Raw genomic sequence first — 13476 nt, 5'->3', positions numbered from 1 at the left:
TTACTAGCCATGTGACCTTGGGCAAGTCACTTAACCCCAATTGCCCTGCCTTTCCCATTCTAAAAAGTTAAAAAAAAGTATTTAGTCAATCTATGATATAGATTACATCATATAATTTTTTGTTGATTATCAGGTAGATAAAAGTATATGTTCTTAGCACTGAATATCTCTCCTGTTGCTCTACCATTATTAATAGCTCATGAAAATATTGATTCAGTGGTAATCCATTACTTAAAAATATCACCAAATAATTTTTTCACCAACCTGACTAATGTGGAGATATGTTTTGCATGATTTCACATGTATAAACGATATGTTGTTTGCTTTCTCAATTGGGCGGGGGAGAGCCTGGAGGGAGAAAGAGAATTTGGAACTCAAAAAAAAAATTTTTTTTTTTTGCCTTTTGGAGGGCAATTGGGGTTAAGTAACTTGCCCAAGGTTACAAGGCTAGTTTTGTATGTGTGTGTGTGGGTGGGTGTTAAGTGTCTGAGGCCAGAACTGAACTAGGGTCCTTCTGACTCGGGGCGGTGCTTTACTCACTGCACCACCTAGCCGCCCTGAATTCAAATTAAAAAAAAAATGTTGAAAAGAAATGATTTTTTTAAAAATTCCTAAAATTTAAAAATACTACTAAGATTGTTTCATAAAAGACTATTCTTGCCAGTCAGGAAAATTATGTTCCCAATTTGGTAATGCACTGAAAGTTTTGTAAATATTTTAAAAGCATGACCTCATTGTATACAACATGCCGGTAAGTTTTGATAGGTAAACTTTTCACAGCTTCTAGAGAGACTAGGGCGGTATCCCATGATAAATAGTGATAACAGAAGCATCACTGTGATGTGATGTGAGTAGCTGGAACATCAAGGTCTGTTGGTCTTTTGAATATTTGTTTTTGCATTTGTGGGTTTTCTGAGAAAAGGGGCCCCTTGGGGGGGAATCTGGAGATGGTATCTCTCAGTTCTAAGAATGTCAGGGTTAAATTGGATCTTATCATGCTTGGTGCTTTCTGATTAAGTTTTCTCTTTTTGTTTATTTCTTCATGCAGATTGATAGAACTCCATTCTCCTGATAGCAGAAATACCTTGATCCTTCGCTGCAAGGACACTGCAACTGCCCACTCATGGTTCATAGCCATCCACACCAACATCATGGCTCTCCTCCCACAGGTGTTGGCTGAACTCAACGCCATGCTTGGCGCTACCTGTACAGCAGGAGGCAGCAAGGAGGTCAAACACATTGCCTGGTTGGCTGAACAGGTATGTGGAGATGTGGGACAGTGGGCTTGTCAATAGAGAACTTTCTCACATGGGTTTAGGTTTTAAAAATGTTCTATCCCAAGCACCTTTGGTATTTACATTAAGGTCAAACATTAGTTATTCAAGGGATGATTTGTCCAGTTTGGGATTATTTGGATTCTTGGCTTTTCCTCCATCTATTGCTATCTGCCTTTTGTCTGTTTTGCTGTGTATTAGCATCTCTATCAGAAGGGTAAACAAGGGTAAATGAAATCATATTAAAACATTTTCTACTCGAGAACTGGTACAGTGGAGGAAGACTATTTTTATCACATATCATCAATAAAAACCTGGTATCCAAAATAGATAGGGAATTATAAAAAATATGTAACCTCAAGAGTCATTCCTCAATAGATAAATGATTAAAAGATGTGAACAAACAATTTGGAAAAAAATTGCAAAACATAAATAAATTAAATCCTTAAAATATGCTCTAAATCATTAGCAGAGAAATGCAAATTTTTAAATCCTGAGGTTTCATCTTATTCCATGCAAATGGGAGTAGACAGGGATGGTAGGGCTGTGAGAAGATACACGCACACGCACACACACACACACACACACACACACACACACACACACACACACACACACATTGGTGGAGCAGCAAAGTTGTTCAGTCCTTCTAGATTTTTCATTTCATGTAAAAAAAGTAACTAAACTGTCCATAGCCACTGATCTAGCAACGCCATCATATACCTCAAGGAAGTCAAAGACAGGAACACATCATTTATACGCCAAAATGTTCATAGCACCTTTTGTTGTGGTCAGAAAGAAGTAGAATCATAGTGGTTTCCCACGGATTGGAAAAAAGCCAAAAAAAGGCAGCGTGTGATATTACTCGGCGATAAGAAATAATGAATATGTGCAGCTCTGGAGGAGAGTGTGAGAAGCAACTAGGATATAAAAACAAAAGGCATCAGTAAAACGTTTTAAAATATAAAGAGCGGAGACAGCGGAAATAACTTGGGATGTGGAGTCAGTCATTCCAGGTCTCCAGTTACTAAGCAGGTATGTGGGATTGAGATGTCCTCTAAAGACCCCACCAGCTCTAAATCTGTAACCCTGGGAGCTGTTCTTCATAAAAGCTGGCTGAAGGAAGTAATCAACATGACAAGTTTGGGAGTTTGTTCTTTTTTCAGTGCCATCTCAGGGGTTAGTAGCCAGGGTAAAAATTTCAGGGCTCTTTGCCCCCTTGGGCTCACTGCTTTTATTTTAAACTGCATGGTGACATTTATCATTCCAGCCTGGAAAAAATATCCTTCGTCTTATTTCATACAGCAAGACACATTCGAAAACATTACGTGATGAATAAGTGATAATCTAAGGAAGACCTTGTTTAAGAAATCTTGTCACAACAACTTTAGGTCCTGTTCACTTTAAGGTCACCTGGCCATAAAGAAATAGCAACCAGATATCTCTTTTTGAATCCGAAAACTCTTTTTCTACAAAGATAGACTATGTTTCCTTGACTCAGGTGGTAACATCTGGAAAAGATGTCCTGTTGTAATAGGCAAACTGTATTTTTCATTGTGATCAGGAGGGAGGGCATGGTTACTACCCTTCTTGAAGCCACCAATGGTTTTCCCACACATTTCAATAGATTAGTCTGGCAACTTAAGAGACTTCCCACGAGGCATTATTGAGGACAAGGAGTCATCTGAATCATTGGCTGTGCCAGGTATCTTGGACAGTTGTCAAAGGAAGATCCAGACTTTGGAAACATTCCTTCCACGTGCATTACAAACAAGTATTTTATCCTTGACTGTTATGTATGTAACCATGACCAGTTCTGTAGTGTGCCATCAGTTTCTTGGCTTCCTAAGTGTCTACTTTACTGTTTGGGGGACCTGGTCCAGTCCCTCGGGATCCTGAAGATGACAGCTCTACTCATGTCCATCTCTGAATTAATTAAACTGTCTAGAAGCACCTGCTTAGTCCTACCTTCTAGATCATGATGGGAATATCCTTCCCCCCTTCGTCCCCCTTCTCTCTGTCGGGAAACCCTGGGGGTGTGGAATCAGGCCTTGGTTCTCCCCTAAGCCTTGCACATTCTCTCCCCTGGACCCATATCCAGCCAGCCTTGAGCAGAGTTGGAACATTCATTTATAAAGGGCCAAGCTGGTAAGGATTTTGAAATCCAGGCTAACTCGGGTCATTCATTTTCCTAAAGAGTGAAACTTGATCTTAGCCTTAGCAATGTGAGCCAGTGTGGCTCTTCTGCCAGAGGAAGTCCAGACAGCCTCAGGAGGTATTGGGTATGCTTGGTTCTTTCTCCACTTCCTTTTGGATTAGTGAAGCGTCCCCTCTTCTCCTTTCCAAAAGCCTCTCTCAGTTTCTTGCTGTTCCTGAGATAAGAGGGCATGAAGTTTCAATGCAGGCCCAAGACCAGGCCAAATTCCTTCTCCTACTGAATTTCCAATGTAGCCTGTGGCCTTAGATCCAAGCCCCATGGCCCTGGACTGTTTGAGCAGGGCCTCTGGGTTTAAAGTGTGTTTTCTCTATCTAGTCAGGCCCCAGCCTGGCTTCCTTGAAAGTGAGACCAATTGTTTTCTGTTTATTGTCAAGTAATCTTTGCATGACCCAGTTTTGAGCAAACAATTATTTCTGTTTCATGTGTTTATTTGATTATTTTTAACATTTGGTTTTTTAAAATTTTGGGTTCCAAATTCTCTCCCTCCCTCCAATCCCTCCCCCACCCATTGAGAACATAAGCAATGTAATCTCAATTATATAAAACACATTTATGTTTAAAAATGAAAATTTTCTTGGCATCAAAATGGGGGGAAAACAGGTTCTTCCAGACTCAGTGACTTGTGAAAGGTTGTTTCCTTTCATGATCACCAGAGGATCCCAAAACTCCCAGGTGGTTTTCATTGTCAGTATGTTGTTGCTAACTTTACCAAGTGGAATAGTCTTCTGGCATGATAGCTACCGATAGCACGTAAAATCTCAGAGGTAAACTTCGAAAGGATGTAATGTTGATGGCCGCACACACGGGTCCTCGAGACTTTTTGCATCTCTAGGGGAAGCTTTTGTTGGAGATGTTTGGGTCCTTCCTCTTTTACCAGGGACACAATTCTTGGCCACCGGATCCCACTTCTCATAACAGTTTCTTTCCCTTTCGTTGAGTATCACTCCAAATGCCGGCTCTTTCTGGTGATCACCTTCATCCAGGCAGTTGCTTTATTCTTCAGCTTATGGACTGAATTGTCTGATGGCTTGATTCAGTCCTGTTGTGTGGGTGGTGGTCTCCTGTGTAAAGCCATAGGAATGGATGATTCAATAAAACATTTATTAAGTGCCTACGATGTGCAAAGCATGGTTCTGAGTGCTGGGGAAACGAACGTAACAGGCAGACAGTGCCTTCTCTCAAAGAACTTACATTTTAATGGAGGAGACAAATAAATAAGAAAGATTTCAACTGCAAGTCAGGTGGAAAGGTCCCATGTTCTTTAGGGGCAAGAGCAAAGCAATAGTAATACTTTTTTTAAAAATTAATTTTTTAGGGGGCAGCTAGGTGGTGCAGTGAATAGAGCACTGGCCCTGGTGTCAGGAGGACCTGTGTTCAAATCCAGCCTCAGACACTTGACACTTACTAGCTGTGTGACCTTGGGCAAGTCACTTAACCCCAACTGCCCTTCCTCCCCCTCAAAAAAAAATAAACTTTTTTCAATCAGCAAAAATCTGTCTTCTCATCCCCCTTACAAATGGAGAAAGACTCTCTTTTTTTAAAAAATGCTTGTTAGATATAAAGACTAATACTGTAAGCAATCTGGGAAAGCAAGGAATAGTTTACCTGTCAGATTTGTGGAGAGGGAAAGACTTTATGACCAAACAAGAATTAGAGAGCACTATAAAATGCAAAATGGATAATTTTGATTACATTAAACTGAAAAGTTTCTGTACAAACAAAGCCAATGTAACCAGGATTAGGAGGGAAGTGGAAAATTGGGAAAGAATTTTTACAATCTATGTCACTGATAAAGGACTCATTTCTAAAATATATAGAGAATTGAGTCAAATCTATAAGAATACAAGTCATTCTCCAATTGATAAATGGTCAAAGGATATGAACAGGCAGTTTTCAGAGGAAGAAATTAAAGATATTTATAACCATATGAAAAAATGCTCTAAATCACTATTGATTACAAAAATGCAGATCAAAACAACTCTGAGGTATCACATCTCACCAGTCAGATTTGCTAAGATGACAAAACAGGAAAATGACAAATGCTGGAGAGGATGTGGACAAGTTGGAACACTAATGCATTGCTGGTGGAGTTGTGAACTGATCCAACCATTCTGGAGAGCAATCTGGAATTATGTCCAAAGGGCTATAAATAATTTCATGCCCTTTGACCCAGCAATACTGCTTCTAGGATTGTATCCCAAAGAGACCATAGAAGTGGGAAAAAGACCCATATGCACAAAATATTTATAGCAGCTCTTTTTGTGGTGGCCAAGAATTGGAAATTAAGGGGATGCCCATCAATTGGGGAATGGCTGAACAAGTTGTGGTATGTGCATGTTATGGAATACTATTGTGCTATAAGAAATGAGGAGCAGATGGACTTCATATTTACCTAGGGAGGCTTATATGAACTGATGCTGAGTGAGAAGAGTAGAGCCAGAAGAAATTTGTACACAATTACAGACACAACATACGTGTGACAACCAACTTTGATAGACTGGACTCTTCTCAGCAATGCAGGGTTATAAGTCAACCCCAAAAGACTCATGATGGAGAGAGATGTCTACATCCAGAGAAAGAACAGAGTTTGAACCCAAACTGAAGCAAACTACCTGCTCTTTTTCTTGTTTGGTTTTGTTTCCTTTTTCCCATTGTTCATTCCATCTGATACAACCCTTCTTTATAATCTGACTAATGCCTAATATGAAAGTACTAGCAGATATTATACTTAATTGTATGCTGCCGTGGCGGGGGGGAGGGAGAGAAAAATTTGAAACTCAAGGAATTGTGGAAATGAATCTTGTAAACTAAAAGTAAACAAATTAATAAAGACCAAAAAAAATTTTTTTAAATGCCTATTAGAAACATATGATTGAGTAAAATAAATTCCTGCATTGCTTATATCCCCCCCAAAAGGAATATATATATATGTTTCTGCACTCTGACTTTTTCATCTCTGTAAAGAGATAGATCCTCTGTCCCTTAGAATGCCTAAGTTTTTCCAAGTTGTCTTTATAATTTCATTGTTAGTGTATAAATTGTCTTCTTGGTTTTGCTCACTTCACTTTACATCAGTTCATATAAATCTTCCTATGTTTCTCTAAAAACCATTCCCTTTACTATTTTTATAGCACAATAGTATCTCATCACATTCATGTACCATAATTTGTTTAGCCATTCCTCAGTGGATGGGTACCCACCTCTCCTTAGTTTCCAGATCTTTGGTACCACAAAAAGGGGTTATACATATTTTTGAGCATGCTTAGAGTTCATTTTCCTGAGGATTAATCCATCTATTAATCTATCCTCCCTCCAATCATTTTTCCTTATTACACTGTTGAGTGAAATGTATTCCTGCCCAGGTAGGGTGTGTGTGTATGTGTGTGTGTGTGTGTGTGTGTGTGTGTGTGTGTGTGTTTCTGTGGACTTCTACTTATGTACCTCAATTGTGAAATAATTTTCCTTTTCCTTCTCCCTTCTCCTTCCCCTTTGTATTCATTTTCCCTTCCTTTTACATTTTTCTTTTATCATCACAATATAACAACCATTCCCAGATCTCACATCGAATTTGATGAAGGCTTCATTGTGCCCCCTGATGATGATAGGATTTAGAGGGGACAAGTATCAGTCCCCATGTCAAAATTAAACAATTTGTCCTTGTTTAGCCTTTTGATCATCCGTTCCTGTTTGCCTTTTTATGTTTATCTTGACTACTGTGTTTGCACTTCAAAGTTTCTACACAGCTCTGGTCTTTTCATCAGGAATACTTGGAAGTCCTCTATTTTAAAAATGGTACATTTTTTTCACCCTGTAGATTATACTCAGCTTTTTTTTATAACTCAGCTTTTTTTTTCTCAGTCATTCTTGGTTGTAGCTCTTTATCTTTAGCTTTCTGGAATATAATCTAAGCTTTCTTCTCCTTTATAGTGGTAGCTTCTAAATCATGTGTGATTCTGACTGTGACTCCTTGGTACTTGAGTTCTTTCTTTCTTAGAATTTGCAATATTTTTTCTTTGACCTAGAAGGTCTGGATTTGGGCTGTAATGTTCCTGAGAGTTTCATTTTGAGATTTCTTTCAGGAGGTGACCAGTGGATTCTTTCTATTTCTTATTTGTCTTCTGATTCTAGAAGACCCGGGCAGTTTTAAGATTTCTTACAATATGATGTCTGGTCTTTTTTTTTTCTTGGTCATGACTTTCAGATAGTAAATGATTCTTTAATTTTCTTTCCTTAATCTGTTTTCCATGTCAGTTAGTTGTTTTTGCTAAGAAATAACTTATGTTTTCTTCCATTTTCTATTTTTTCAGACTTTTGACTTTGTTTTAATGCTTCCTGTTGACTAACAGAGTTGTTTGTTTCTATTTTCAGGTCCATTCAGATTTTTAGGGAGTTTGTTCCTTGGGCAAGGTTTTGTGTCTCTCATGCTAAGCTACTGATTCTTTTTCCAATTCTTTATTTCATAGTTCTCATTTCTTTTCTATTTGTAAAATGGAAAAATCTTAAAGTAGATAATCATTCCTATTTCTTCCTCTACTACTCAGTGGAGGATTTTTGTATTGTGTTTGCTTCCTACAAGGTACAGCTACACAGAAAATTCCTACATCATAACATTTTTATTTTATTGTATTCATATAACCATATGTGTAATCTTTAAATTTATTTTATTACAGCTGATAGTTGTTTTCATTTTAAACTGTTGAAAGCTGCTGAAGTCTAAATGCTTCTTCATGGATCTATATATAAATTCAAGACTAGTGTTATGGTTCCATTAGTTTTTTATCATCTATTCTGTAGTATGCTAGAATTGACAAAAGTTTCAAAACATTACATGAGAAATTGAGATTTTGTGTCAGAGGACCTAAAAAGAGAATGAGTAATTGTTCGTCTTATCTCTGCTTTGGTTCTAATAGATTCTATTTATTGGGAAATGCTGTTGTAGAAGGCTATCACATGGTCAGATAAGTAAATAAGTATGTTTAGGTGTTGTAAAACATGCAAGCTAAATTCCCAACATTAATATCTCTTTGTTCGGTGAGAAACTTAAAATTATTGAGCCGCTGGGCTGCCCATAACACAAGGCACAGACTCTGTATAGAAGTCTGCATTTTAAATGAACCAAAAGCAAATGTAGCCTTCTATGGAGGCATCCAGGTGGTTTAGTTCAATAGAGCACTGGACCTGAGTTCAAATTCACTTAGACACTTACTAGTTGTATGACCCTGGGCAAGTCACTTAACCTGTGTTTACCTTAATCCATTGGAGAAAGAAATGGCCAATCATATCAGTATATTTACCAAGAAAACCCCATGGACAGTGTTGACATGCTATGGTCCAAGGGGTCACAAAGACTCAGATGTGACTGAACAACTAAATAAGAAGAATAATTAAGCCAAAACTTCATTTTCTAAATGGAGACATCTAAGTCATATTCAAGTACTTCATTGCAGAGGTGAGCCTGGACTCTGGAAGATTCTTCCAATAGATTGCAAGTTCTGATGATCCTAGACAAGTACTCTGAACTGAGTACAGGTCTGGCAGTGAATGGCAGCACCATTGCGTCTTCTGGGGGTCTTGTCACCAGAGACTTAGAAGGAAAAGGATGACTTTGGGAGAGTCATAGAAACTAAATAAAACTGTCCTGTGGTGGGGAGAGGTTGTGACTTGGACCAGTGAGGGGAGCAGCTGTACCTGTCAGAGACCTGAAGTGTTCAGGTATCATTTGCCTTACTCTAATATTAAAGAGAATCAAACTCATGGATTCTGAAGGGCCAAGAAATGATTACTTCTTCTTTAGATTTACCTGAGAAACAATGTTCTTTGTCCTCAAGCTGGACATTGCAACATTCATTGCAAATACTTTCCAGACCCCAACATTTTAAATTGAATAAATAGATCGAATTTAAATGTTTCAAAGGCATATACTTTAACCTAGACTAAAAGAAAATTATTGCAATTTTTACTAGATTACTATTTTTTTCCTTTTAAGGAGAGAGAAATTTTGCTTTTTCATCTTTTCCTTCTTGGGATGTTATATATCTTAAGGATAAAGGCTTTTGGGTGAACATCAACTCCTTAACTAAACTTAACTCCTTAAGGGAAGAACCAAAAAAAAAAAATGAGGAAGCATTTTTAGATTTGGCAGCTTGAGCCAGTTGTAAAAATAAAAGAATTGTAGTCAAAAGACCTGTTTCAAGTTCTGGTTCTAACACCTTTACTGGCTATAGGACCTTGAGCAAGGCAAACCTTTAACTCTTGTTTCCTCTTACGTAGAATGGACACAATAATCATTATGCTCTGTACTTCAACAGTTTATTTTGAGGAGAGTACTTTGTAAACATTAAAAAGTCATTGCCATGTGAGTTGTTAGCTCTATGTATGTCAAAAAAATCGCTCCTAGATCTGTAGTTTGGGGAAAACATCAAAACTATAGTTACTTCTGAGGTATACAATTCTCTGTCTTTTTTTTTTCTAGCTTTATCTCTTTTATTCCTTTGAAAGAATACTTTATTTTCTTCCCCACTTATATGTAAAGACAATTTTAAGCATTCATTTAAAAAAAAAATCTGAGTTTTAAATTTTTTCTCCCTCCCTCACTTCTCTTAAGGACAAAATTCTGAGAACATACTCATCTAGGCATACTTACTAATAAGATCTAGAGGGTTAAATTTAAGATTCACCAGTAGGTTTATGCCCCAACATGGTCAAATGATAAGAAGAAAGTCCCCATGCTCACCAAAATATTTATAGCAGCACTTTTGGTGAGAGTGAAAAAAAAAAATTTAAAGCAAAGTAGATTTCCATCAGCTGAGGAATGGCTAAAGAGATCGTGATATATTCATGTGATAGAATATTACTCTACAGTAAGAAATGAAGAGCAAGGGGCAGCCAGGTGGCTCAGTGAGTAAGAGCACCCAGAGTCGGGATGACCTGGGATCGAATCCGGGCTCAGACACTCAGCACCACACCCAGAAATAACTGGCCGTGTAACCTTGAGCAAGTTACTTAACCCTAATTGCTTAAAAAAAAAAATGAAATGAAATGAAGAGCATAATGAATACAGAGAAGCCCAGAAAGATTTACAAAGCATAATGCAGAATTAAGTAGGTAGAACCAAGAAAACATGTACAGCTGCAACCATATTGATGGCAAGAACAACCACAAAACAATCAAAAGTGAATTACAAAGAATTAGCATGGCTCCATGGGAGAGAAGTGAGACGTCTCCCTCACCCTTTGTGGTGCTAGGAGGGCCACAGTGTAGTATGTTGGAGATGTTTCCAGACTTTTTCAGTATGTTGATTAATGTTGAAGGGTTGCTTTTTCCTTTTCCTTTAAAAATATCATTGTTGTATAGAATGGTTTTCAGAAGTGGGGGGAGGGGAAAGTAGCCACTGGGTGAAATTTTGGTGCTGTAAAAAAAGATCAATAAAATTTTAATTTAATTTAATTTAATTTTGCTTTTTGGAGAGGGGAGGGGAGGGAAGTTGGGATTAAGTGACTTGCCCAAGGTCACATGGCTAGTGTTAAGTATCTGATGTCAGATTTGAATTCAACTCCTCCTCACTCCATAAAAATCATTTTTTTAAAGATTCACCCTGAGTGGATCCAGTTGTTTTAATGGTCTCAAAATGGCATGTGTGTAGCTCTTCTTAGAATACTCATAATTTTGTCTTTGTCACTTAGAATCCACCCTAGTCCTAATTATGAGGATAGGCGTGATCTAGGTCTGTCATCATGAGGTAGCTAGATGATGAAGTGGATGGGGCACTTTCTGGAGACTTCTTATATAGCCAGGAAGACCTGAATTCAAATGTGGCCTCTGACACTTAGTAGCTGTGTGCCGTTGGGCAAGTCACTTAACCTCTGATTGTCTGGGAGGCAACTAAGTGGTTGAGTAGAGTGCTGGCCTGGAGTCAGCAAGATCTGAATTCAAATTTGGCCTCAGATCCTTACAAGTTGTGTGACCCTGGGCAAGACACTTCACCCATTTCCCTTAATACATTGGAGAAGGAAATGACAAACCACTGCAGTATCTTTGCCAAGAAAACCTAACAGACAGTATGGTCCAAGGAGTCATAGAGGGGTTTTTGGAATTTTCCTTGAGCTTTTGTTTCCTAGATATCAGTTGTCTGAGATTTAGGATCTCATTTTGGGGGGCCTTTTGTTACTTAAACCCTATGATACTGCTTCTAATGAAGCACCTCATTAATCTAAAAGCTTCCTTCCTGTTCACATATTGCTCTTGTGCTTCTCATTAATTTTTAGAACTTTGATGAGATTTACAATGGTAACTACGGGAGGTGCTGATGTATAATTCTTCACTCTTGAAAAACAAACGTGAATTACTTGTTTGTGGTTAGACATGGGAAATAAGTGATTATATACAGGGAGCAGCTAACAGAGACCAGTTTGATTGGGATGGAAGGAAAGTAATAAGAAATAAGACCAGAGGGGATGGCTAGGTGGCGAAGTGAATAGAGCACCGGCCCTGGAGTCAGGAGGACCTGAGTTCAAATTCGGCCTCAGACACTTAACACAAAAACTAGCCGTATGACCTTGGGCAAGTCACTTAACCCCAACTGCCCTCCAAAAAGAAAAAAAATGCTGCTTATCAGTACTTTTGGGGTGGCCAGGTGGCGCAGTGAGTCAGAGCGCTGGCCTAGGCATTGGGAGACCCGGGATTGGTTCCAACCTCAGATACTTGGCACCCACACAAAATAACTGGATGTGTAACCTTGAGCAAGTTACTTAACCCCAATTGCTTAAAAAAAAGAAAGAAAGAAAAAAGACCAGAAGGCAAAGAATCAGAAATGGAGGAGGTTCCTTCCTTTCAATTGGGGAATGAATGAACAAGCTGGGTTCATGAATGTGATGGAATACTATTGTGCTGTAAGAAACGAAAGGGATGGTTTCAGAAAAATCTGGGAAGACTTGTAGGAACTGATGCAGAGTCAAGTGAGAGCAGAACAGGAGGAAAATTTAACAACAGGGTTGTAAAGACAGACAACTTCAGTGACTGATCAAGATAACGATCAACCATGATTCCAGAAGTCTCAAGATGAAACATGTAACTTACCTCCTCCTGATATAGAAATGAGAGATTCAAAGTAGAGAAAAGATTCTTTTTTTTTTTTAAAAACTTGACCAATGTGGAGATTTGTTTTGCATGACAATATATGTCAATACACACAAATGTTTGTCGAGGGGATTTACTTTTTCTGGCTTTTTCAATGTGGAGAGGGGGGAAAGTATCAAAGAATGCTGATTTAAAAATAAAATTTAATAAAAAGAAATAACAGCAAAGGAGCTACATAGTGGAGGGTCTTAAACAATGGGTTGTGGATTTTGTATTTTATCCTAATGGCGACAGGGATCCAAGGAAGGTTTTTAGTAGAAGGACAACATGGTCAAATCTATATTTTAGAAATAGCAATTTGTCATTTGTGTGAAGAAAGGGTTGAAAAGGGAGAGAGACTGGAAACAGTGAAACCAAGTGAAAAATTATTGCAATAGACTGAGGTAAACAAAGATAAAGGCTATACAACTAGAGAGAAGAGATGTACAAGAGATAAATTGTAGGTTGGATTCAGGAGAAGAAATAGGGAAGTGTCAAGGAATACTTTGAGGTTATAGATTTAGAAGACTGAAAGTCAATAGTACCCTTAACAGAAATCAGGAAATCTGGAGAAGGAGCTAGTTTAGAAGGTGAAGACAGTGAGTTCCATTTTGGATATAATTGCATTCGAAGTCCCTTTGTGACATTCATCTAGAGATGTACCAATTTAACTTTTCTTATGTGCTTTGCTAGTAATATAATCTCCTGCTAAGAAGGCGAGGATCAGGGGTGGCTAGGTGGCACAGTGAGTAAAGTGCAAGCCCCAAGTCAGGAGGACCTAAGTTTGATTCCGGCCTCAGACACTTAATACCCACACACACACACACACACAAAACTAGCCGTGTAACCTTGGGCAAGTTACTTAACCCC

At 38.3% G+C, this 13476-nt stretch overlaps 1 protein-coding gene across 1 annotated transcript in view; it reads left to right on the top strand.

The window, feature by feature from the left end:
- SNTB2 (syntrophin beta 2) overlaps positions 1 to 13476 on the top strand; it is a 126669-nt gene that overhangs the window by 82770 nt on the left and 30423 nt on the right. The window contains exon 3 of the mRNA XM_069085488.1: positions 1049 to 1259. Coding sequence (XP_068941589.1) covers positions 1049 to 1259 — 211 coding nt within the window. The remainder of the gene's footprint in view (positions 1 to 1048; positions 1260 to 13476) is intronic.

This window comes from Petaurus breviceps, unplaced genomic scaffold (genome assembly GCF_028583685.1).
Source record: "Petaurus breviceps papuanus isolate PSGF00001 unplaced genomic scaffold, PetGlider_PUasm1.0 176, whole genome shotgun sequence".
Classification (NCBI taxonomy): domain Eukaryota; kingdom Metazoa; phylum Chordata; class Mammalia; order Diprotodontia; family Petauridae; genus Petaurus; species Petaurus breviceps.
This window is presented reverse-complemented; position numbering and strand designations above follow the sequence as displayed.